Consider the following 26,281-nt stretch of genomic DNA (forward strand, 5'->3'; position numbering starts at 1 on the left):
CATTTATCATCTATTTATCTTCCATTTATCTATAGGTATATATTTTTACTTAAAGAAAAGTAATGCAATACCTATCATATGCCAGGTTCCGTACAATTTAGACTCAATTAATCATCCAAAAGACGTTTGTTTAGCAACCTCTATGCCAAAATAATATGTTAGTATATAGCATCTCTGACTCAGTGGACATAAATTTGAGCAACCTCTGGGAAATACTGAAGGTCAGGGAAGACTGGTGTGCTACAGTCCATGGGGTCACAAAGAGTCAGACATGATTTAGTGACTGAACAGAAACAACATGTAGTTAGCAGTAAACAAATAAGGACATTATTATCATAAAATAGATGGTCTGGAGTGGTACCTAAAAGGTGAAACAATGTTATACACACATACACAGACAAAATTGCAAAGTCTGATGCAATTAATTAGAAAGGAAATCAGCTGGTTTCAAACGTGCTGGAAATTGAGAATTGCAGAAGGAGTATGTGCTCCTTAGTTGGATGTTTAAGTATGTCTTCGCTGAGGAAGGGGCTTTCAGTATGGGACCCAAAGGTAAGGAGTCTGTCATGCACTATTTGGAGGTATTTCCTTGGCAGTGGGGTCATGAAGAAAATAGACACTGGGATGTGTAGCAATCCACTTTACATGGTCACTCAGGTTCCCTAAAAGCAGTTTATTTAATTTTAGATAACAAAATACTGAGAATAATGAAGAGAAATATTTGATGAGTACCCTTGGAAGAGCTATTATCTTAATTTCATTAAGAGATATTAATGAAATTCTTATCAGGATTGGGCCTCGTCACAGAGAATTCTACACAACGTGTTGTGAGTGTGACTATAAAAGTAAATAAACTAAATGCTTATAAGTGGCCAGAATAAAGAAGTTTGAAATATATCTAAATATCACTGATCAGGTTGCATTATAGTTGATATTTGGAAACATTTGTTTCTTAATTATTCATTCCTTTTTCAGTTTACGAAACACTGTGTCTTAGGTGTGGTGTCCTAATTGGGTGAAGAGAAAAGGACAGTTTACCCCAAAGCAAGAAGTTACCAATATAGTTGGAAGACAGATTGTAAACATAATGGTGGAATAAAAGACGTGTGATAAAAGTAAGCAAATGCCTTGGGAACGTGGAGAAGGACTTACTTGACTTGGTCCCTCCCTTTTTTTTCAGCATCATCTTTTGTCTTATTTTAAATCATAGTTAACTTAATTTTTTAATGTTTGAAATGTGATGGTCTTTCGCACTCTAGACTTTGTACAGGCTTTGCTTGTATCTGGAGCACTCTGCCCACTTTTTCATGTATGCTTATTGACCTAATATATTTATTCCAAGCCATCTTTTCTAAAGTACTCTTCCTCAAAATGTGGTTCATGAATCATACGTATCATAACTGTCTAAGAATGTACTTTAAAAATGCAAATTATTTTGTACCTCCACACCAGACCTACTGAATGAGTAGAAATCTAAAGATAGAAATTTTCATACATATCCCTGGAACTTTATTTTACAAACTAAATTTGATCCCTGCTGCCCTAGATTGTGTCAGGGGTTTCATCTGTACTCCCAGAGCCATAAGCATCTGTGCCGCCATAAGACTTTTGCTTGAAATCATTGCTGGTCTATTCAATTAATCCTCCAAAGTGACTGAAATCTCATAGAGATAAGGAAAATGTCCTCTAGCTGACAATTGTCTCACAAGGAGCGTGGTTCTCATAGGTGGCTAATAAATAGATGTAGGTCTTACAAAGAAGGAGTGGATATTACTCAGGTAGTTAAGGGACAGAAGAGCCTTACAGGCAGAGAGAATGTGTACTACTATTCAGGAAAGAAGACGTTCAGTTCTATGTAGCACAAATGGGGCTGGATGGGTGCATGGGATTTTGCTGGTGAATGTTTCTAAGTTATGCTTTGGAGCTGAGGTTTCTTTTCACTTTATCAACAATCAATAAAACCTAGAAATCCCAATCCTGGGCATATATCCAGAAAAAGCCATAATTTAAAAAGACACATGTACCCCAAAGTTCATTGCAATACCATTCACAATGGCTAGGATATAGAAGAAACCTAAATGTCCATCAATAGAGGAATGGATAAAGATGTGGTATATTTATACAGTGGAATATTACCAAGTCATAAAAAGGAATAAAATTGTGCCATTTGTAGAGACCTAGATGAACCTAGAGACTTTCATAGAGATTGAAGTAGGTCATAAATAGAAAAAAAATCAATTGTAATGCATATATGTGGAATCTATAAAAATGGTATAAATTAACTTATTTTCAAAGCAGAAATAGAGGCACAGGCATAGACAAAAAAATGTGTGGGTACTAAAGAGGAAAGGGGATGGGATGAATTGGGAGATAGGGATTGACATACATACACTCAGAATGAAATAGATAACTAATGAGAACCTACTGTATAGCACAGGGAACTCTACGCAGTGCTCTGTGGTGATCTAAATGAGAAGTAAATCCAAAAAACAAGGGATATATGTATACATATTGCTGATTAACTTTGCTTCACAGCAGAAACTAACACAACATTATGAAACAATTTATGTTATACTAAAAGTTAATTTTAAAATGCCTACATAAAAGTATTAAATATGGCATGATAGAAAGAAATAAGGACAGAATATATAAGACCTAGATATCAGGCCTGAATTGGCCATGAACTAGGTAACTTGCTTTAAACAATTACTTGACCTTGTGTCTTAACTTTCCTAACTGGTAATTGGGTATAATTATCTTACATTTTCTTATTACAAAAGGATGAATATTTATTAATACACAGGTTGTATGAATGTACATTCCATGAAAAGCAAAAAAAAAAAAAGCATTAAGTAAATGCCAGCTATTTTTTAATACAGTTTGACATTCTTCTTTCAGGATTAAAAGCTTTATCTGAGGGACATGGTTTTTAGACTCTGGATAATCTCCAATATCCAGCTAAATTATCAGACTGTTTGTCTCTTACCTGAAAGCCACTTTTTAGTACTCTTGAGGGCAAACTCTTTACTTGTATATATTACTTATATTTTTCATTAACATCAGTTTTTTTCTTTATGTTTTATGAAGGTACAGCATTTTAGTTTCATAAGTCCAGAATGTGTGGGTCTGCATGACCTGTATTTTGACACTTCATGATTCAAATGTCTTCTGTGGCTTTTGACATATAGCAAATGCCATGGTACATCCTATGGCAGTGTCTGTTTTTAGCAAATTGCTGATTTTTTTTTTAATATCCAGAAAAAAAAAAACAAAAAACAAAAACACCTACCTGGTTGGACTCTATCACTCTCTTAGTGTCAAACAACTGTGACTCTGCAAAGTGCTGGACTTTCTGGGACTAAAACTGGTTCTGTGCTTTTTTCCTTGGCATAACAAAATCCACTTGTTTCAACAGAGGGGCATAGATTTGCTTTGAAGAAAGGTGTGCTTGCAAATTAATGTAGATAGTCAAATTTTTAGATGCTTAAAGAAGTTAGTCTATAATAACTTAACCAACTGAGTCATTCAAAGTTTTAGTACTACATTTATTAAGTTATGCATCAGTATGAAATGGAAATTCAGTCTTTACAGCAAGCACATAAAGATTTACGTCTTAGTTTTCTCATATAAATCAAGTATTACTTGGGCATGTTGAGGGTCATTGAATGTAGACAAAGGAGTTTAGAACTTGGGCATGTTGAGGGTCATTGAATGTAGACAAAGGAGTTTGGAACTCTTTGGATAAGTAGTAGAAATAATAATAATAAGTGCATATAAAGGCACTGAGCTGGAATTCATACTTATTATATTTATTCCCATCACAATTAATGTGGTCAGTACTATTTATCACTATTTTACAGTGGAAAAAACTGAAGCTCAGAAATGAGAAAATACAAGTCATATATTCAAGGGCATAATTCATCAGCTCAGACTACCTCCAACCTGTGCTATTTCAGCACACCATGCTGCTTCTACACATGTATTTGAGGGCAGGGAGACAAACTCTATTAAGAATCAGAAACACTATTTCAGTGATATTTAAAGTGTGTTAGGAGGTAGAAACAATGTCAGCTTTAAATAAGAAGTTTTGAAGATTTTTCTTTGTAAGATATTTATGGTTTTTCAAGATGATGGTATATATTATATGAAGACAAACCTTTCAGTTCTTGATTAGGTGAGACTTTTATATATGAGCAGAAAACCTTGGGAAGAATGAGAAAGAAGAGTGGCATTTTCCCATGGTAGAGCCTTTCTTTGCAATCCCATTCTACCGCTTCTGAAAAGCTGCCTTCACTGTGAAGTTTGTCTTCCTTATTTATTCTGTAGCTCAACCCACACAGTAGTCCCTTTGCCTAATTCCTTATAACTTGAATGTGACTGTAATCTAAAAATTGAATAAAATGACTTAAGAATTGGATTATCTTTTTTTAATTTGATTTTAATTGCAGAGTAATTACTGTACAGTATTGTGATGGTTTCTGCCATATATCTACATGAATCAACCATAGGTATACATATGTCCCTTCCTTCTTAAACCTTCCTCCTATCTCCTTCCCATCCCACCCTTCTAGGTTGTCACAGAACACCAGCTTGGGGTTCCCTGCATAATTCAGCAAATTCCCACTGACTATCCCTTACATGAGCTTCCCAGGTGGTGCTAATGGTAAAGATTACACCTGCCAATGTAGGAGACACAAGAGACATGGGTTGAACCCCTGGGTCAGGAAGATCCCCTGGAGGAGTGCATGGCAACCCACTCCAGTATTCTTGCCTAAATAATCCCATGGACAGAAGAACCTGGTGAACTTTAGTCCATGGGGTCACAAAGAGTTGGACACAACTGAAGCAACTTAGCATGCTCAGAAACATCCATTTTAAATATGATAATATACATGTTTCAATATTACTCTCTCCCACCATGCATTATCTTTAATATAACAAAGAGTTCAGAATGACCTATGATTTCCTTAGTTTTTGCAACCTATTTCTTCTTAACTAATTTATGTAAAGGTGTTTTACAAAAGTACTTAGGATATTTTTGGAAGGTTTTTTTAGGGAGGCAGCATAGTTTACATAAAGAGTTTGGCATTTCAAGTCATAAAGACTTTGGTTTAAATCTCAACATTGCCACATGATCTCCTGTATATATTTTAACTTTAATAATTTCAGTTTTTTCAGACTTGTGTAAAAAATAAACAAAAGAATGAGACTACATCAAATATATATATATGTGTGTGTGTGTATACACTACAACATGGATGAATCTAGAGGCTATTATGCTGAGGAAAATAAATCAAAGACAAATACAATCTCACTTATATGTGACTTCTAAAAGTCAAAACAAAGAAAGTAATGAAACACTCATATGGAGAACAAACTGGTGGTTTCCAGAGGGATGGTAGTTAGGGGAGTGGTCAAAATAAGTGAATGGGTTTAAGATATACAAACCTTCAGTTATTAAATAAATGGGCCATGGTGATAAGAAATACAGTAAATGATATTGTAATAAATTTGTATGGGACAGATGGTTGCTAGACTTATCATGGTGATCACTTTATAACATATGCAAATGTCAAATCACAATATGCTACTGCTACTGCTACTGCTAAGTCACTTCAGTCGTGTCCAACTCTGTGCAACCCCATAGACAGCAGCCCACCAGGCTCCCCCATCCCTGGGATTCTCCAGGCAAGAACACTGGAGTGGGTTGCCATTTCTTTCTCCAATGCATGAAAGTGAAAAGTGAAAGTGAAGTCGCTCAGTCGTGTCCAACTCTTCACGACCCCATGAACTGCAGCCTACCAGGCTCCTCCATCCATGGGATTTTCCAGGCAAGAGTACTGGAGTAGGGTGCCATTGCCTTCTCCGAAATCACAATATAGTGCACCTAAAACTAACATTGTATGTGTGTGCATACTAAGTTTCTACAGTTGTATCCAACTCTTTGTAACCCTACAGAGTGTAGCCCACCAGGCTCCTTTGTCCGTGGGATTCTCCAGGTAAGAATACTAGAGTGGGTTGCCTTACCCTCCTCCAGGGGATCTTGCTGACCCAGGGATCAAGCCCACTGTCTCCTGCATTGGCAGGTGGATTCTTGACCACTAGCACACCTGGGAAACCCATAATGTTTTATGTCAACCACTTCTCAAAAATTTTAAAAATATTGCATTATTATATAGTCAGCGCTCAATAATTGTTGAATATTGAACAAATGTATCTTTAGCAAATAATTGTTTATTATGGCATATTATTTAACAAGTTTGTAAGAGGTAAATACAATCTGGAATCATCCTAACAGGTTTTTTTTTTTTTTTGCTTCTCCATATATATATAAGAATCTGAGAAGTCATTATGTCAACTTCATACTAAGAATATTATCTCCTATCAAGGACTCTTTGTTTTCTTTTTTTTTTCATCTCATAAACCTCTCAAGGTTTGCATGCTTTTCATATATCTATAATAAATAAGCTTTCCTAGAGATAAGGTTTCATCCAAAATATTTCTTCCTTTTAAGAGAGGTAGTCATTTTCTGGCATGTCGCCTTATTTATTCATGTGCTACTTCTTTTACCTGGAACTTGGGTTCAAGGTAGTCACAGTAAAAATATCCTTCAAATATTGGCACCGATATAGGCTTCTTTTTAACTGAGTTCTAGGCATGAGATGTGGCAGTTTTGACTTAAAGCATTAGCTACAATGACATGTCACTTTCCACTGCTTTGAAATTCTACAAGGCAAAAACCTCATGCCAGTTCATGCTTTCCATCTCTTGTCTTCTGCCTCTCTCTGTAAATTCCTCTGATCTCTAACTACCACTTAATAACTACCAATCAGTAACTAGTGCATCTTCTGAATTACACTGAGTTCTGTGGTACTCAACAAATAGCACCTAGCCTTAATTAAAGACTTTTGGTGTGTAAGACTGTTGAATAATAATGTTTGAACAGTCTTTTACCCTCATAATGTTGTTTTTAAAGCTTAGAATAAGAGATAAACATATGTGGTGCTTTCATGAGTAAGTAACAAATATGTTCTACCCTGGAAGGATATTTATTGGAATATTTGAAGGACAGCAGTTTCTTCCCCACCCTATGTTCTTTCACACTTGAAGAAGTGTCACTTCACACCTCTATTTTATTTTTATTATTATTACCTGGAGAGTTTTCAGAGAATCTCAGATGCAGCATGTCTGGAAGAATAGAGTGGTAGGAAGAATAATGACCCACAAAGACAGCTGAATACTAATCCTCAGAACCTGTGACCATGTTAGGCTAACTGGCATAGAAGACTTAAGGTTTGCTAATCAGTTATCCTTAAAATAGGGATGTGATGTGAAAGTCACTCACTTGTATCCAATACTTTGCAATCCCATGGACTGTAGCCTGCCAGGCTCCTCCGTCCATAGAATTCTCCAGTCAAGAATACTGGAGTGGGTTGCCATTCCCTTCTCCAGGGGATATTCCTGACCCAGGGATTGAACCCAGGTCTCCCTCACTGAAGGTGGATTCTTTACTGTCTGAGCCACCAGGGAGGGCTCAGCTTGGTACAATCCCAAAGATCCTTAAAAGTGTAAGAAAGTGGCAAAAGAAGATAATTAGAATTAAATCTGATTTCAGATGAAAGATACACAGACATGCAACACTGTTGGCTTTGAAAGTATGGGAAGGGGGCTATAAGCCAAGGAATGTGGGTGGTTTATGGCAGTTAGAAAAGACAAAGAGAGGTGGTCCTAAGATGGCAGAGGAATAGGACAAGGAGACCACTTAATCCCCCACAAATTCATCAAAAGATCATTTCAATGCTGAGCAGCTTCCACAAAACAACTTCTGAATGCTGGTGGAGGACACCAGGCACCCAGAAAGGCAGCCCATTCTCTTCAAAAGAAGGCAGGGCAAAATATAAAAGGCAAAAAGAGAGACAAAAGAGTTAGTGATGGAGACGCGTCCCTGGAGGGAGTTGTGAAGGAGGAGAAGTTTCCAAACAGTGGGAAACCCTCTCACCAGCAGGTCTGTGGGGGAATCTTAGAGGGCAACATAACCAGGAGGAAAAACAAACAAAGAAAAAAAAAAAAAAAACACAGAATATATGCATATCCATAACTCCCAATGGAGAAGTAGCCCAGACGCTCGCACCCACCACCAGCAAGCAGGGGCTGAACAGAGAGGCACACGCTGCATTGCTTAGGGTAAATGCCCTGAGGACAATCTGTGGGAGTTAACATGAGATAGCAACCCAAACTGTGGGATAGCCAGAGACAGAAAAGAAAAAGAGAGAGAGAGAGAGAGAGAGAACTTTCCTGTGAAAAGCTCTAACCTAAGGCACAGCCTCAAAGAATGCAATGGCATCCCACTCTAGTACTCTTGCCTGGAAAATCCCTTGGATGGAGGAGCCTGGTAGGCTGCAGTCCATGGGGTTGTGAAGAGTCAGACATGACTGAGTGACTTCACTTTCACTTCACTTCACTAAGGCACAGCCTGGCCTGCTCAGAGAACAAAGAATTGAGCGAATACCAAAGGAGAGCTAGCCAGCTGTGGACAGGCCCCTCCTCCCACCTGAGGCAGAGAGGCAGGTGGGCGACAGCCAGAGCTGGAAGGCAAGGGGCAATCTCGGCCCCAGAGATGGCATCCTCCACCAAACTGTGAGCAGGCTCCCAGTTGCTAACCAAGTCTTCTTGGGATCCTGGACGGTTGACATCTGCCAGGAGGGTCGCAGCCTGAGATCAACTCCCTAGAGGAGACACAAAGCACACTTGATATGGCACTCTTGTGGCACACTGGGAAACTGAGTGGCTGGGACCAGGGAGGTAATTAAGATGCACAGACCACCTGGGACAGTGTGTCAGTGTGCTCACCAAGCACCTCGTTGCCTGAGCTGCTCAGACCTGGGAAGAGCACACAATGCATGCCTGAGTCTGTGCCTTTGTGGAGTACCCGAGAACCTGAGCCTGCCTGAGCAGCTTAGACCTGGAAAGTGGACGAAACACAGGTCTGCTTTGGACAGTTCCCTTGCAGAGCAACCTGGAGCCTGAGCAGTGTAGGCTGGGAAAGCACATGCTGCCGTGAGCTGGGGCAAACCCAGTGTGGTCCATACACTGCGAGCACTCCCCACACAAGCCAGTGATATTTCTTTCCAGTGTTCCTCCCTCCCCACAGCACACCTGAACAAGTGAGCCTAAATAAGTGACCACCTTCACCCTCTTGTGTCAGGGCAGAAATTAGACACTGAAGAGACTTGCAAACAGAGGAAGCCAAAATAAAGAAGAGGGAACCACTCTGGAAGTGACAGGTGAAACAGATTAAAACCCTGTAGTTAACATTGGCTAAGCATTGGAAGGAGCCTATAGACCTTGAAAAAAGGTATAAGCTGGAACAAGAAACTATCTGCAACTGAATTGACACCACACTGGCCTCAAAAACTCCAGAGAAATGCCTAGATATATTTTTACTATTATCATTTTTAAATTCTAAAGCAAATTTCATATATATATATTATAATTTTTGTGATTGATTTTGTTTTGTATTTTTAATATTGTATTTTTGAGACTCTAACCTCTACTCTAGATTTTTAATTTTTGCTTTACGGTTTTTGTTATCAATTTTGTACCTTTAAGAATCCAATCTTCAGTACCCATTTTTACTTAGGGATGTGATTACTGGCTTGATTGCTCTCTCCCCTTTTGACTCTCTCTTTTCTCCCTCAGGTCACCTCTATCTCCTCCCTTCCCCTTCACTTTTCTACTTAATTCTGTGAATCTCTCTGGCAGTTCTGGGCTGTGGGAAACACTTAGGGGACCAATTACCGGCTCAATTGGTCTCTCCCTTTTTGACTCCCCCTCTTCTCCTAGTCACCTTTTTCTCCCTCCTCCCTCTTTGCTTCTCTATGTAATTCTTTGAACATCTCTGAGTGTTCCAGACTGTGGAGAGCATGCAGGGAATTGATTGCTGGCGAGATTGCTCTCTCCACTTTTCTTCTCCTCCTGGTCACCTCTATTTCCTTCCTCCCTCTTCTCCTCTCCATGTAAATCTGTGAACCTCTCTGGGTGTCCCTCACTATGGAGAATCTTTTCACCATTAACCTAGATGTTTTATCATCTGTGCTGTATGGATAGAGAAGTCTTGATGCTACTGTAAGAATAAGACTAAAACCCAGAGGCAGAAGGCTGAAATTCAAAACTTGAGACCCCAGAAAACTCCTGACTTCATGAACATTAATTGGCAAGAGCTATTCCAAAAACCTCCATACCTACACTGAAACCAAGCACCACCCAAGAGCCAACAAGTTCCAGAGCAAAACATACCAAGCTAATTATCCAGCAATGCAGGAACACAGCCCTGAGCATTAAAATATAGGCTGCCCAAAGTCACACCAAACCCACAGACACCTCAGAACTCACTACTGGATACTTCATTACACTCCAGAGAGAAGAGATAAAGCTCCACCCAACAGAACACAGATGCAAGCTTCCCTAACCAGGAAACCTTGACAAGCCACTAGTCCAACCCCACCCACAGGGAGCGACCTCCACAATAAAAAAGAACCACAAACTTCTAGCCTACAGAAAGGCCACTGCAAAAACAGTAATCTAAACAAAATGAAAAGGCAGAGAAATATTCAGCAGGTAAAGGAACATAATAAACGCCCATGAAACCAAACAAAAGAGGAGGAGATAGGGAGTCTACCTGATAAAGAATTCAGAATGATGATAGTAAATGTGATCCAAAATCTTGAAAACAAAATAGAGTTACAGATAAATACACTGGAAATGAGGATTGAGAAAATTCAAGAAATGTTTAACAAAGACCTATAAGAAATAAAAAAGAGTAAATCAATAATGAATAATGCAATAATTGGGATCAAAAGCACTCTAGAAGGAACCAACAATAGAATAATTGAGGCACAAGATACGATAAGTTAGATGGAAGATAGAATGGTGGAAATAAATGAAGCAGAGAGGGGGAAAAAAAAAAGAAATGAGGACAACCTCAGAGACCTCTAGGACAATATTAAATGCCTCAATATTTCAATCATAGGAGTCCCAGAATAAGAAGACTGAAAAGCTATCAGAAAATACTTGAGGAGATAATAGTTGAAAACTTCCCTAAAATGGGGAAGGAAATAGCCACCCAAGTCCAAGAAACTCAGAGAGTCTTAAACAGGATAAACCCAAGGCAAAACACCCCAAGACACATATTAATCAAATTAATGAAGATCAAACACAAAGAGCAAATATTAAAAGCAGCAAGGGAAAAACAACAAATAACACACAAGGGGATTCCCATAAGGATAACAGCTCATCTTTCAACAGAAACTTTTCAGAGCAGAAAGGAATGGCAGGACATACTTAAAGTGGTGACAAAGAAAAATCTACAGCCCAGATTACAATACCCAGAAAGGATCTCATTCAAATATGAAGGAGAAAACAAAAGCTTTACACAAGCAAAAGCTGAGAGAATTCAGCATCACCAAACCAGCTCTTCAACAAATGCTAAAGGATCTTCTCTAGACAGGAAACACAGAAAAGGTTTATAAACTCGAACCCAAAACAACAAAGTAAATGGCAAAGGGATCATACTTACTAATAATTACCTTAAATGTAAATGTGTTGAATGCCCCAACCAAAAGACAAAGACTGGTTGAGTGGATACACAAACAAGACACCTATCTATGCTGTCTACAAGAAACCCACCTCAAAACAAGGAACTTATACAGACTGAAAGTGAAGGGCTGGAAAAAGATATCTCATGGAAACGGAGACCAAAAGAAAGTGGGAGTAGCAATACTTATATCAGATAAAATAGACTTTGAAATAAAGGTCGTGAAAACAGGCAAAGAAGGACACTACATAATGATCAAAGGATCAATCCAAGAAGAAGATATAACAATTATAAATATATATGCACCCAACATAGAAGCATTGCAATATGTAAGGCAAAAGCTAACAAGTATGAAAGGGGAAATTAACAGTAACACAATAGTGGGAGACTTTAATACCCCACTCACACCTATGGATGAACTAAAATTAAATTAGCAAGGAAACACAAACTTTAAATGATACAATGGACCAGTTAGATCTAATTGATATCTATGGGACATTTCACCCCCAAACAGTGAATTTCAACTTTTTCTCAAGTGCACATGGAACATTCTCCAAGATAGATCACATCCTGCACCATAAATCTAACCTTGGTAAATTCAAAAAATTGAAATCATTTCAAACATCTTTTCTGATCACAATGTGGTAAGATTAGATATCAACTACAGGAAAAAAAATATCAAAAATACAAACATATGGAGGCTAAACAATATGTTTCTGAATAAGCAACAAATCACAGAAGAAATAAAAATATGCATAGAAACGAATGAACTTGAAAACACAACAACCCAAACCCTATGGGATTCAGCAAAAGCGGTGCCAAGGGGAAAGTTCATGGCAATACAAGCTTACCTCAAGAAACAAGAGAAGATTCAAATAAATAAACTAACTTTACACCTAAAGCAACTAGAAAAAGAGCAAATGAAGAAACCCAGGATTAGTGGAAGGAAAGAAATCATAAAAATTAAGGCAGAAATAAATGAAAAAGAAACAAAGGAGACTATAGCAAAAATCAACAAAACTAAAAGCTGGTTCTTTGAGAAGATAAATAAAATAGACAAACCATTAGCCAGACTCCTCAAGAAAAAAAGGGAGAAGAATCAAATCAACAAAATTAGAAATGAAAATGGAGAAATCACAACAGACAACACAGAAATACAAAGGATCATAAGAGACTACTATCAGCAACTATATGCCAATAAAATGGACAACTTGGAAGAAATGGAAAAATTCTTAGAAAACTATAACCTTCCAAAACTGAACCAGAAAGAAATAGAAAACCTTAACAGACCCATCACAACTACTGAAATTGAAACTGTAATAAAATTTTTTCCAAACAAACAAAAGCCCAGGACCAGATGGCTTCCCAGCTGAATTCTACCAAAAATTTAGAGAAGAGCTAACACCTATCCTACTCAAACTCTTCCAGAAGATAACAGAGGAAGGTAAACTGCCAAACTCACTCTGTGAGGCCACCATCACCCTAATACCAAAACCAGACAAACGTGCCACAGAAAAAGAAAACTACAGGCCAATATCACTGATGAACATAGATGCAAAAATCCTTAACAAAATTCTAGCAAACAGAGTCCAATAACATATTAAAAAGATCATACATCATGACCAAGTGGGCTTTATCCCAGGGATGCAAGGATTCTTCAGTATTCACAAACCAATCGATGTGATATACCACATTAACAAATTGAAAGACAAAACCCGTATGATTATCTCAATAGATCACAGAAAGCCTTTGGGAAATTCAACATCCATTTATGATAAAAAACCTTCCAGAAAGCGGGCATACAAGGAACATACCTCAACAAAATAAAAGCTATATATGGCAAACCCACAGCAAACATTATCTTCAATGGTGAAAAATTGAAAGCATTTCCCCTACAGTCAGGAACAAGACAAGGGTGCCCATTCTTACCACTACTATTCAACATGGTTTTGGAAGTTTTAGCCACAGCAATCAGAGCAGAAAAAGAATGAAAAGGAATCCCGATTGGAAAAGAAGAAGTAAAACTCTCACTGTTTGTAGATGATATGATCCTCTACATAAAGATGATATGATCCTCTACAAAATCCTAAAGACACCACCAGAAAATTACTAGAGCTAATAAATGAATATAGTAAAGTTGCAGGATATAAAATTAATACACATAAATCCCTTGCATTCCTATACACTAACAATAAGAAAACACAAAGAAAATTAAAGAAACAATTCCATTCACCATTACAACGAAACAAATAAAATATTTCTACCTAAAGAAATAATAAATAAATAAATCTACCTAAAGAAACAAAAGACTTTTATATAGAAAACTGTAAAACACTGATAAAAGAATCAAAGATGACACAAATAGATGGAGAAATATACTGTGTTCATGGATTGGAAGAATCAATATAGTGAAAATGAGTATACTACCAAAAGCAATCTATAGATTCAATGCAACCCCTATCAAGCTACCAACAGTATTTTTCAGAGAACTAGAACAAATAATTTCACAAATAATAAACCTCAAATAGCCAAAGCAATCTTGAGAAAGAAGAATGGAACTGGAGGAATCAACCTGCCTGACTTCAGGCTATACTACAAAGCTACAAGTCATCAAGACAGTATGGTACCGGCACAAAGACAGAAACATAGATCAATGGAACAAAATAGAAAACCCAGAGATAAATCCACACACCTATGGACACCTTATCTTTGACAAAGGAGGCAAGAATATACAATGGAGAAAAGACAACCTCTTTAACAAGTGGTGGTGGGAAAACTGGTCAACCACTTGTAAAAGAATGAAACTAGAACAGTTTCTAACACCATACACAAAAATAAGGTCAAAAATGGATTAAAGGTCTAAATATAAGACCAGAAACTATAAAACTCCTAAAGGAAAACAGGCAAAACACGCTCTAACGTAAATCATAGCAGGATCCTCCATGACCCACCTCCCAGAGTAATGGAAATAAAAGCAAAAATAAACAAATGGGACCTAATCAAACTTAAAAGCTTTTACACAACGAAGGAAACTATAAGCAAGGTGAAAAGACAGCCTTCAGAATAGGAGAGTTCAGTTCAGTTCAGTTGCTTAGTCATGTCCGACTCTTTGCAATCCCATGAACCACAGCATGCAAGGTCTCCCTGTCCATCAGCAAGTCCTGGAGTCCACCCAAACCCATGTCCATTGTGTCGGTGATGCCATCCAACCATCTCATCCTCTGTTGTCCCCTTCTTCTTCTGCCCTCAATCTTTCCCAGCATCAGGGTCTTTTCAAATGAGTCAGCTCTCCACATCAGGTGGCCAAAGTATTGGAGTTTCAGCTTCAACATCAGGCCCTCCAATGAACACCCAGGACTGATCTCCTTTAGGATGGACTGGTTGGATCTCCTTGTAGTCCAAGGGACTCTCAAGAGTCTTCTCCAACACCACAGTTCAAAAGCATCAATTCTTCGGCGCTCAGCTTTCTTCACAGTCCAACTTTCACATCCATACATGACTACTGGAAAAACCATAGCCTTGACTAGATGGACCTTTGTTGACAAATAATGTCTCTACTTTTTAATATACTGTCTAGGTTGGTCATAACTTCCCTTCCAAGGAGCAAGAATCTTTTAATTTCATGCCTGCAATCACCATCTGCCATGATTTTGGAGCCCAGAAAAATAAAATCAGCCACTGTTTGCACTGTTTCCCCATCTATTTGCCATAAAGTGATGGGACCGGATGCCATGATCTTAGTTTTCTGAATGTTGAGCTTTAAGCCAACTCTCTCCTTTCAGAATGGGAAAAAATAATAGCAAATTAAGGAACTGACAAAGAATTAATCTAAAATATATACAAGCAGCTCATGCAGCTCAATTCCAGAAAAATAAACGACCCAATCAAAAGATGGGCCAAAGAACTAAACAGATGTTTCTCCAAAGAAGACATGCAGATGGCTAACAAACACATGAAAAGATGCTCAACATCACTCATTATCAGAGAAATGCAAGTCAAAACCACAATGAGGTACCGTCTTACACTGGACAGAATGGCTGCTATCAAAAAGTCTACAAACAATAAATGCTGGAGGTCGGGGGGGGTGGGGGGAGAAAAGGGAACCCTCTTACACTGTTGGTGAGAATGCAAACTAGTAGAGCCACTATAGAAAACAGCGTGGATATTCCCTTAAAAACTGGAAATAGAACTGCTATATGACCCAGCAATCCCACTGCTGGGCATACACACTGAGGAAACCAGAATTGAAAGAGACACGTGTACCCCCATATTCATCGCAGCACTATTTACAATAGCTAGATATGGAGGCAATCTAAGAAGTCCATCAGCAGACGAATGGATAAGAAAGCTGTGGTGCATATACACAATGGAATATTACTCAGCCATTAAAAAGAAAGCGTTTGAATCAGTTCTAATGAGGTGGATGAAACTGGAACCTGTTATACAGAGTGAAGTAAGTCAGAAAGAAAAACACCAATACAGTATATTAATGCATATATATGGAATTTAGAAATATGGTAACGTTGACCCTATATGTGAGATAGTAAAAGAGACACAGATGTAAAGAACAGAATTTTGGATTCTGTGGAAGAAGGCAAGGGTGGGATGATTTGAGAGATTAGCATTGACACATGTATATTACCATATGTTAACTAGATCGTCAGTCTAGTTTCGATGCATGAGACAGGGCGCTCAGGGCTGGTGCACTGGGACAACCCTGAAGGATGGGATGGGAGGGAAGTGGGTGGGGGGTTCAGGATAGGGGACACATGAACACCCGTGGCTGATTCATGTCACTGTGTGGCAAAGACCACTGCAATATTGTCAAGTAATTAGCCTCTAATTAAAATAAATAAATTTAAAGAAAGAGAACAAAAGAAAAGACAAAGAGATGGGTTATCCCCTGGAGCCTCTAGCAAAAAAAGCAAATTGACAGCATCTTGATTTTAGCTCAGTGGGAACCTGTATTAGACTTCTGCAGAGCTGTAAGACAAAGCATGTGTTGTTATATGCTAAGTTGTTTAAGTTTATGCTAATTTCTTATAATTTCTCTGCTCTTCTCCAGTAGCATATTGGGCACCTACTGACCTGGGGCGTTCATCTTTCAGTGTCATATCTTTATGCATTGTCATACTGTTCATGGGGTTCTCAAGGCAAGAATGTTGAAGTGGTTTGCCATTCCCTTCTCCAGTGGACCACATTTACAGAACTCTCCATCATGACCCATCCATCTTGGCTGGCCCTATATGACATGGATCATGGTTTCATTGAGTCAGACAAGGCTTGTGATCCATGTGATCAAATGCTTCAAGATGGTGAAGTAGAAGGACATGCAATCATCTTCTCCTGTGAGTGCTAGGGAGTCTCGAGCGGCAAGAGACTGGTTCCATATTGGGAAAGGAATATGTCAAGGCTGTATATTGTCAATCTGTTCATTTACCTTCTGTGCAGAGTATATCATGAGAAATACCAGGCTGTATAAAATACAAGCTGGAATCAATATTGTGGGGAGAAATATCTGTAAACTCAGATAGGCAGATGACACCATCCTTATGGCAGAAAGTGAAGAGGAACTAAAGAGCCTTTTGATGAAGGTGAAAGGGGAGAGTGAAAAAGCTGGCTTAAAGCTTAGCATTCAAAAAACAAAGATCATGGCATCTAGTCCCATTACCTCACAGCAAATAGATAGAGAAACAATGGAAACAGTGACAGACTGCATTTTCTTAGGCTCCAAAATCACTGCAGATTATTACTGCAGCCATGAAATTAAAAGATGCTGATCCTTGGAAGAAAAGCTATGACCATCCTAGACAGCATACTAGAAAGCAGAGGCATTACTTTGCTGGCAAAGTTCTGTCTAGTCAAAACTATGGTTTTCCAGTAGTCATGTATGGATGTGAAAATTGGACCATAAAGAAGGCTGATTGCTGAAAAATTGATGCTTATGAACTGTGGTGTTGGAGAAGACTCTTGAGAGTCCCTTGAACTGCAAGGAGATCAAACCAGTCCATCCTAGAGGAAATTAGTCCTGAATGTTCATTGGAAGGAGTGATGCTGAAGCTGAAGCTCCAGTACTTTGACCACCTGATGCAAAGAGCTGACTCATTAGAGAAGACCCTGATGCTGGGAAAGACTGAAGGAAGAAGGAGAAGGGGATGACAGAGGATGAAATGGTGGATGGCATCACTGACTCAGGGAACATAAGTTTGAGAAAGCGCTGGGAAATGGTGAAGGACAGGGAAGCCTAGTGGTGCAGTCCATGGGGTAGCAAAGAGTTGGACATGACTGAGTGACTCAGCAACATCAACAACAATTTTTTACAACAGCCACATTGAATTAATACACATAATTTCTTTTATTTTCCTGTAAGATAAGAGGGATGATAAATTAGTGAGGTTTACATGGGCGTTGCTCAGGAAGGAATAATAATAAGGTCAAAAGTAGACATAGCGTTGTTGAGGGATATTAGTTTCTAATTTTCCTCTATATGTCCACTATATAACTTCCCTAAATGTGGCCAACAAAATGCTTGCTTGATGATCCTTGGAAGCACTTTTTGATCATTAATGACTGGAAGTAAATTATAATTAATCTGATTGAAAGTCCTTGTCTTCTTCCAGAAAATAAGCCTATTATCATAATAAAATAACTATTTGAACCATCTAGGTCTATTAAAACTGTTATGCTTTAAAAGAGGGGGGAAAGTCCATCCTGCTTTGTCATCTTATGCAATTGCATCACAGAAATTTGTTCAAATGATCCTTATTAAAATAAAGAAATGGCATACTGAGTAATATTACCACAAATCTTGAAGAAAATGAGACATTTGATCTCGCCATGATTCATAAATGATTCCCTCATTATCTTTTATAAAAACTCAAAGACACTTTGGGAGATTGAGTGCTGTCATAGAAAATCCATGCTCACCAGTCAGTAATATGGACAGAACTAAGCATGTGAAAATCTTGAATATATGGTCAAGCTATTAGTGTATGAAAATGTATTAGTATATAGTGTATACAAGCTGCTGAAAACACCAAACATGATAAACTTTTGAGAGGATCACTTTAAATTTCCTATCTCTGCCTCATTTCACTTTTTTTCTTACTATCATTTTGAGTGAAGTATTGTAATGAGTATTGTAGTATGCTTGAATTAATCACCAGCATCCATAAATAAATTGTGATGGGGATAATGATCTAAATTCTGTAATATAAAACATCTAGAGTGTAGAGGAGATTTATTAAGTATTTGTTACAGTTCATAAAATACATGAATGAAAATTTAGAAGTTTGAAACATTATCTCAAGGCAAAATAGCCCAAGCAATTTTCTGTGATATGTGGTTGATGTATTGACACATATTTTGGGTAGACTTTTGAGAAAGTAGATGAAGACAAAGAAAGGACAATTTCCTTTATTCAAAGAATAAAAAGGCACTTTCTGTAATTTCAAACATTACTTAACGTGAAGATGGAGCAGTTTTTTTTTTTTTTTTTTAACTAATTGTTTTTCACATTGCAGAGAATCTTGGATTGGATGCTGAAGTTGCTAAAGCCAATGCCCTGGGTTTTGTTGGGTGTCTGGCCTCAGTCCAATACAACCATATTACACCACTGAAGGCAGCCCTGCGCCATTCTACCACTGCACCTATAACCATCCAAGGGGCCTTGATAGAATCCAGCTGTGCCTCTCTGATGGATTCGGATGTGAATGCGGTGACCACGGTGCACTCCTCATCAGGTGTGCAAGAAAATACTCCATGAAACTTCTTTCACCAGTACTACGTAGATGTCTTCAAGAAGCTTTCAGGCTAAAGGCTAACGTGAATCAATTCCTTACCTTGTATGATTACAGGCAGTTAAGAATTATGACTGGTTTCTTAGATTGATATTTAATATATTTAAATAATCCTATTTCTAATATAGAGCTTCCGAGGTGGCTCAGTGGTAAATAATTTGCCTGCTAAGCAGAAGACGCAGGTTCTATCCCTGGGTCAGGAAGATCCCCTGGAGAAGGAAATGGCTACCCCCTCCAATATTCTTGCCTGGGAAATCCCATGGACAGAGGATCCTAGAAGGCTACAGTACACAGGGTCGCAAAAAGAGTTGGACAGGATTTAGCTATCAAACAACAACTTCTAATATAATGAGTAGTTAGAAATGCATACATATATGTCTGTGAGTGAGTGAGTGAAAGTCACTTAGTCATGTCTGACTCTTTGTGACCCCATGGACTATAAAGTCCATGGAATTCTCCAGGCCAGAATGCTGGAGAGCGTAGCCTTTCCATTCTCCAGGGGATCTTCCCAACCCAGGGATTGAAACCAGGTATCCCACATTGCAGGCAGATTCTTTACCAGTTGAGCCACAAGGGAAGCCCAAGAATACTGGAGTGGGTAACCTTTCCCTTCTCCAGTGGATCTTCCCAATCCAGGAATTGAACCAGGATCTCCTTCATTGCAGGTGGATTATTTACCAACTGAGCTATCAGGGAAGCCCATATATGTATGTAGGTATATTTATTTTTTCACTACTATTTAAAGTGGCTACTGCTCTGAGGATTGAGGAGTTTTGAGGACAGGAAGGTAAGCTGGTCTTTGAACTAATAAAATTCATGTGATTAAAACCAACCTTCCTTAATAATAGGAAAGCCCCATGGTAGTATCATCCACATATCTTCTCTTATTCTACCACTCCTTGAAATACCTTTTCTAGCTTTATTAGTCACCATCATCCTAGGTGTCTAGAAGTATTCTTAGGATTTAATTTAGTCAGGTATGTTCATCAATTGCCAAATAAGTTATGAATTATGAGCAAAGAAAGGGCATAGAGTTTTTTTGCTACCTTCTTATTACTGATCTTGGTGTTTTCTTGGCAGCAGTCAGGTATGTATCCTAGAAAAGTACGTGAATGTGACACTTGGCTGGGCTTGATTTGTGTTCTGAATCTTCCAATGCTAGACTATGGAATTTTTGGCAGGTTACTTAATAGCTTTGGTATCTGTGAAAATGGGAAAAACAATAATCATGTTGGAGTCATTTTCAGAGAATTAAATGATAGAGCAGTACTAATGATAGGTGCTGTAAGTCCTGAAAATTTTATGTGCACTATATGGATACCTCTAGGATCATTAACCCATTTTAATACCTTTGCAGGTTGTTGTTTTAAAATGTACATAGTTCAGTGTCACCAGACTGATAAGTGTCAGAGCAAAGATTAGAACCCAGGTCTAGGTGCCTTCAAACTTGATGCTCTTTAAAAAACAAACAAACAAAAAACATATATGTTAATGCACATCTAGTAAAACCCTCTAGTGAGGGTTTCCTGGGTGTGTTAATGCACCAACACTTTTGTTCTTTCCTGCCAATGAGCTCATAAATCTCTTGTAATGAAAGAAACCTCTGAAGCAGAGGCAAGTGTGATTGAGGGAAGAAGGTGTTGTCATGTATAGAAACTGTCCAGCAAAGCAGAAAAGGACATCAAAAGTAGGCTGAGAGGTAAGCAGTAGAATAAAGCAGACATAATACCACCATCACTTTGTTTAACCCCTTATATTACAGCTTATATAGAATCTAACAGAATCATGCAAGTATGGGGTATAAGCAGAGTACTTCAAATACTCTTTTTTTTTTTTTTCTGTATATGCTTGTTTGGGTTCCTTCCAAAATGCCAGCTACTAACTCTCTGAGATCACCTGGTCTAACCCACAGGTGTATCATCTCAACTGCATATTGTAGACCTTCTGCTAGGACTTTGAGTGTCTTTTACTCCTTTCAGATCTTTTTGGGAAGACAGATGAGCGGGAACCACTCACCAATGCAGTGCGAAGTGACTCGGCCATCATTGGAGGTAAACCATGATTTGTGGCTGAAAGCAGAACAGACATAAGTGATTCTGTGGTCTGGAGGAATTATCTGAATTCTTCCTCAATTGTGGCCATCCAGCACCCAGAGCCCTGCATGATCTGCAAGAATGTGAGCCTTTTCATGAATAGTCATAATGCTTTGATGATCGAAGACACCCTTCCCCCAGGCCAGGTACCAGCAGCTCCATGGAATCTTCTTTCCCTTCAACCACCAGGCAGCTGAGCACAGAGTCAACAGCTGGATAATTTACTTCGAGACAGGCAGCATGCATCCTGTTGATCTCATCCAGTTGTCATTTTTCCTAAAGCACAAACAAAGCAAACCAATAAAACTACATATGGAAAGAAGCCATGTTGGCATAAACAGATGGGCAAAGCCATCATCCTGTCGGGTTTTCTCCACCAAGTGGATCAAATGAGCAGGGTGAAGCCCACAGGACTGTAGTTTCCAATCCAGCAACACATATGGTTACAGAGGCAGATCTTGTCTGCTCTGCTGTGAACCCTGCCTTCCCTTCTCCTCCCTTACTTCTCCATTTTCTCCCTGCCTCTTGGTTTCTCCACTTTGTATTCTTCCTCAGCTTGGCTGCTACCTCCGGGAGCTTGATTTGTCCATCTGGGCCTTGCAACACAGAATGACTCCCAAACCTTGTTTAATGGAAGATGCCTGTGAGAGACTGAATTCATTTCCATCTGAGAACCAGGGTCCTCACAGTGCCCCTATCTCTGCCTTCTGGCAGGCTAGATGAGCTGTTCTACACCAGATGGAGTTTGCTCTTAAAAATCAACAGTAACCATTTATTTAACATCTATGGAATGAGCCCCATTACGGGTCAGGACCAGCACTAAGTGTAGAAGTAGAATGACGAAAAACATGGATGCTGCCCTGTAAGAACTCACAGCTTGGCTGGGGTCGGGTGGGATGGGGTGGGTAAACAGGTAACAACAGAACCAGTGAGTGGTGTTTTAAGGAAGGCAGCACAACTGGCAAGGGGAGCACAGAGGTGCATAATTACAATAAGATTGTGAGGAAGACACACACATACACATACACATACACACGTTTCCTTAACGAAGTTCTTCAAATGTCTGGCTTGAATTCCTGCTTCAGGAATAAAGTCCAAGTTGATTTTTGTTTTGCAACAAGAAATATAGGAAACCATTTGATGCCTATTTCTCTTCACATAATTTTTCATTTGACAAGTAGTAAAAGACTTTAGTGACTGCTGACTTTTTCCCACTAGTGTATAGGCTTCCTTGAGTCTAAGAACAGGATATTCACCCCAACCCCTGAAGAAAATTCATGGGAGTTCACAGCCTCCCACCCTAAATATTCCATGTCCTGAAGAAGTAGAAACCAGTTCTGTATTTCATCTCTTAAAGTTGCAGCCCATTCCTGGGTATCACTCACTATACCCAGTTTATTTCTAGGTTGGTTAACTTACCTGGTTTTACTTTGCCTTGTTCTAAAATAGTTGGGGAAAATGTTATATCATGGTTTAGGATCTTACTTTTTAAAATAAACATTTTGTCTCAAGAGTCATTCTACTTAGATAAGAAAACGGCAGAAAATATACTTTATTAGGAATGAATTTATCTTTGAATATCATAAATATTTTTCAAAGATTTTAATGTTGAGAAACATTCTTTCTTCTATAGATTCTTTTTCTCTTTAGAAATTTGACAGTATCCACATTTTTACCATCCTTTGCTGACTTTGCTATTCACTTCTCAAGAGAATTCCTGCCAAAGGTAGGGTCAAGACCTTAGGATCAGTGAGGATGACTTGCCAAGTAGGTCCAGTAAAATCACATACAATCAATCCAAAGTAGGGGAGAATGTGACACAGTAGGGCAGACATTTGCTATTGTAGTTGACTCTGGAAGACAGAAGGGTACCATCTTCAGACTACCCTGCATCTTACAGAGTATGCAGCAGGGTAAAATGCCCTGAATGTTTAGTAAGCATTTCATTATTAATAAGACATTTTTAGTAAAGCAAACATATATTGCAAACAAATTTACACCCATAGTGTATGTACCGGGAAGTGAGATACTTAAATATTATTTTCTAGGGTGCTGAAATAGTTCTAAGATACTTACTTATTTGCAAGGTGACAAAGAAGTGTGCTAATTAAAAGTGATTCAGGCATATTCTTGAAGGCAAGTCTTGAAGGAATTTATTAAGAGATCATTTTCTAGTCTGATTTCATGTTTATTTGATGACATTCTTAGTCTGTTAAATATAACCTTCTCTGATATAAACTGCCTTGCTCCGTCACTAGTCTGAAAGAGGGGTTTTTTTGCTAACTGAAGTCTGAAAACATTTTAGCCTGTGTTTATTTCTGGACACGTGGCAGAGTTTGTTGCTTGTTTGTTTTTGTTTGGTTCTTTGTCCTAAGTGACCTTGTTGTCTTCTTTAAATTCTTTCTCCTGATCAGATGATCTGTGATAATTGCCTTCTCTCTTGTCCCTCTTTCTCAACAGGAGTAATAGCAGTGGTGATATTCATCATCTTCTCGATCATTGGCATCATGAGCCGCTTCCTTTACCAGCATAAGCAGTCACATCGCACCAACCAGATGAAGGAGAAGGAATATCCAGAAAATTTGGACAGTTCCTTTAGAAATGACATTGATTTACAAAATACAGTGAGCGAGTGTAAGCGGGAATATTTCATCTGAAAAACTGCAGGGTCATCTCATATTCTTTTTTATTTTTGATTTCTCCTTATCCACTTTCTCCCATACTTTAATTTTGGTCATTATCTTTCTCTGTTTCCCTTTTATTTTGGGGACATACCTGCATTCACCAGAGCATCTATCCCCTCAAACTAGCCCAGAATACTAGGCAGCTATGACCACTGCCTTCCTCTTTAACAAACTTATCATGGTGAAAATGATCACTCAAGAGATTGATTTGACTACTTTAGACAAGGAAGAGACACATGGGTGTGCACATGTCCATATTCTGTTCTGTATTTCTGATTTCTAAGATGCAGCCTTCAGTTCTGCAACTATTCAGTCTTGCAGGCTTACCTTGAACCTGAGCTCTGTGACTTCGGCATGTAACCATCATCCTCGACACCCTCCCCCACTTCAAGTCCACTCTGACCAGAGAACTCAGGGTACCAAAAAGGAAGATGCTAGGGCCTGGTTTGTGTCAGTGGCACTTTAAAAGGAAAAAGAGAGGTTTGTTGTGTGTTAATTTTCCTTACTATAGGAAGCCCATTGCCCTAACTCATCATCATTGTTCACTCTCTTATCCCCTGAGTATTTTCAAAAATAGGACTCCTGATAGTCATAAGCTATTACTGTGTTCCTTTCTTACCACTCTCTCCTGTCTCCTGGGGCTGACACTTTAGAACAGCACACATAGCTTAAACCTAGGAGAAGCATGGAAAATAGTTGCTTGAAACTAGGAGGTAAAAAGACAGCTGCTAGGAAGTAGATGTTCTATAACTTTGAAAATGCCTCTTCTAATTTTGTAAGAAATATTAGCTAGGTTATTCCTGAGATTATTATACTGATATATATATATATCAGTTATTGCATCAAAAAGCAACTCAAAGTCTAAAATAGTATTTGGTTCTGTGAAAGAGCTTAAATCATCTCAACTCAGCTTTAAAGAAAAATAAAAACAAGACAAAAACAAAAAGCAAAGCAAACAAACAACAAACAAAAACTGCATGAAAGCAAAGAAATGCCAAACAGATTTTTTTCCTTCCATCCCCTCACTAAAGATCTGGTGAAAAGCGTAAACACAAGTTTCACATTTTAGAATAGACAAATAACCCACGTCTGCCACTGAGCCATTTTTTTCTAGGAGGTTTAGGATGAACTGACATATGAAGCTTTCTGACTAGCTCCAGGAAGCTACCACTGCTTTTCATAATTTTAGAGGAGCCCTTAGGTTCTACAGCGCATCATATTTTCAAGTCTGCTGCATCCTATGTATATAAAGGTCCCCACATGCTTCCTTCTATAGGCATAAACTCCCAGATGAGGCAGTGACATGTTTCAGGGTATGCATCATTTTGGTACCAAAACAGCCGAGAAACATCATCATTTCTTCAAGAAACAACATCATTGGGCTCATCCTCGAAGTGGTGGTAAGAATCCTGGTGGTTTTGCTATAGGAACATTCCTCACTCTTTGCCTCTGGGCCATCTTCAGGAAAAAGATAAGGGGAAAACTATATAAATGTTCTAGTATGCTGGGAATGCAAACAGAATGAGCCACAGATGTGGAAAGTACTTGCTGATTCTCTTTACAAGACAGACTCAATTTGAATTCCATCTTTTCCTTTTTGTGTCTGTCACCTCTGACTGTTTTAACACTTTCCTGCATGATGAGGCTCACAATGAGGGGCTCCTCAGCTTCACCCCATTTCAGGTCTATTTCAGGCTTTCAATGTCAAAGAACATGGGGAAAGAATTTCGTTTGCAATCATATTTCTCAAATAGTAGGTGTTCTAAAGACACACTCTCTTTTAAAAATTTTATGTGGATTCTTACTTAATCATTTCCATTATATCCTTTTGCTAGCAAATTTATTTTAAAGTAATTCTAACAAGGGCTTTTTTTTTTTTCCCTTCTTACTTTAATAAGATGAATGATCCATTCATAACAGGAAAGATCTTAAAATATTGTTTCCTCCTGCCCTGTTCTCTCCTACTTCCAATGTTCACTTTTGGATTTTCTATTTCCATAAAAAGACTTTATAAATCAGCCTTTTGCTTGGCGACATCGTCCTCTGTCCCCTGAAATAAAAGTCATCATGTAGTGCAGTGGGTTTAGCCTGAAGCATCTCCAATAATGAAAT

General features: G+C 38.5%; 1 protein-coding gene across 1 annotated transcript in view; it reads left to right on the top strand.

Annotated features, from left to right (window-relative positions):
- The window catches only part of CNTNAP5 (contactin associated protein family member 5), a 1,031,770-nt gene extending 1,005,746 nt beyond the window's left edge, over positions 1-26,024 (top strand). The window contains exons 22-24 of the mRNA XM_070769229.1: positions 19,117-19,335; positions 21,372-21,443; positions 23,946-26,024. Of these exons, the coding sequence (XP_070625330.1) occupies positions 19,117-19,335; positions 21,372-21,443; positions 23,946-24,142 (488 nt within the window). The 3' untranslated portion in view covers positions 24,143-26,024. The remainder of the gene's footprint in view (positions 1-19,116; positions 19,336-21,371; positions 21,444-23,945) is intronic.
- The last annotated feature ends 257 nt before the right edge of the window (positions 26,025-26,281 follow it).

The sequence above is a fragment of the Bos indicus genome, chromosome 2 (assembly GCF_029378745.1).
Source record: "Bos indicus isolate NIAB-ARS_2022 breed Sahiwal x Tharparkar chromosome 2, NIAB-ARS_B.indTharparkar_mat_pri_1.0, whole genome shotgun sequence".
NCBI classification, from domain to species: domain Eukaryota; kingdom Metazoa; phylum Chordata; class Mammalia; order Artiodactyla; family Bovidae; genus Bos; species Bos indicus.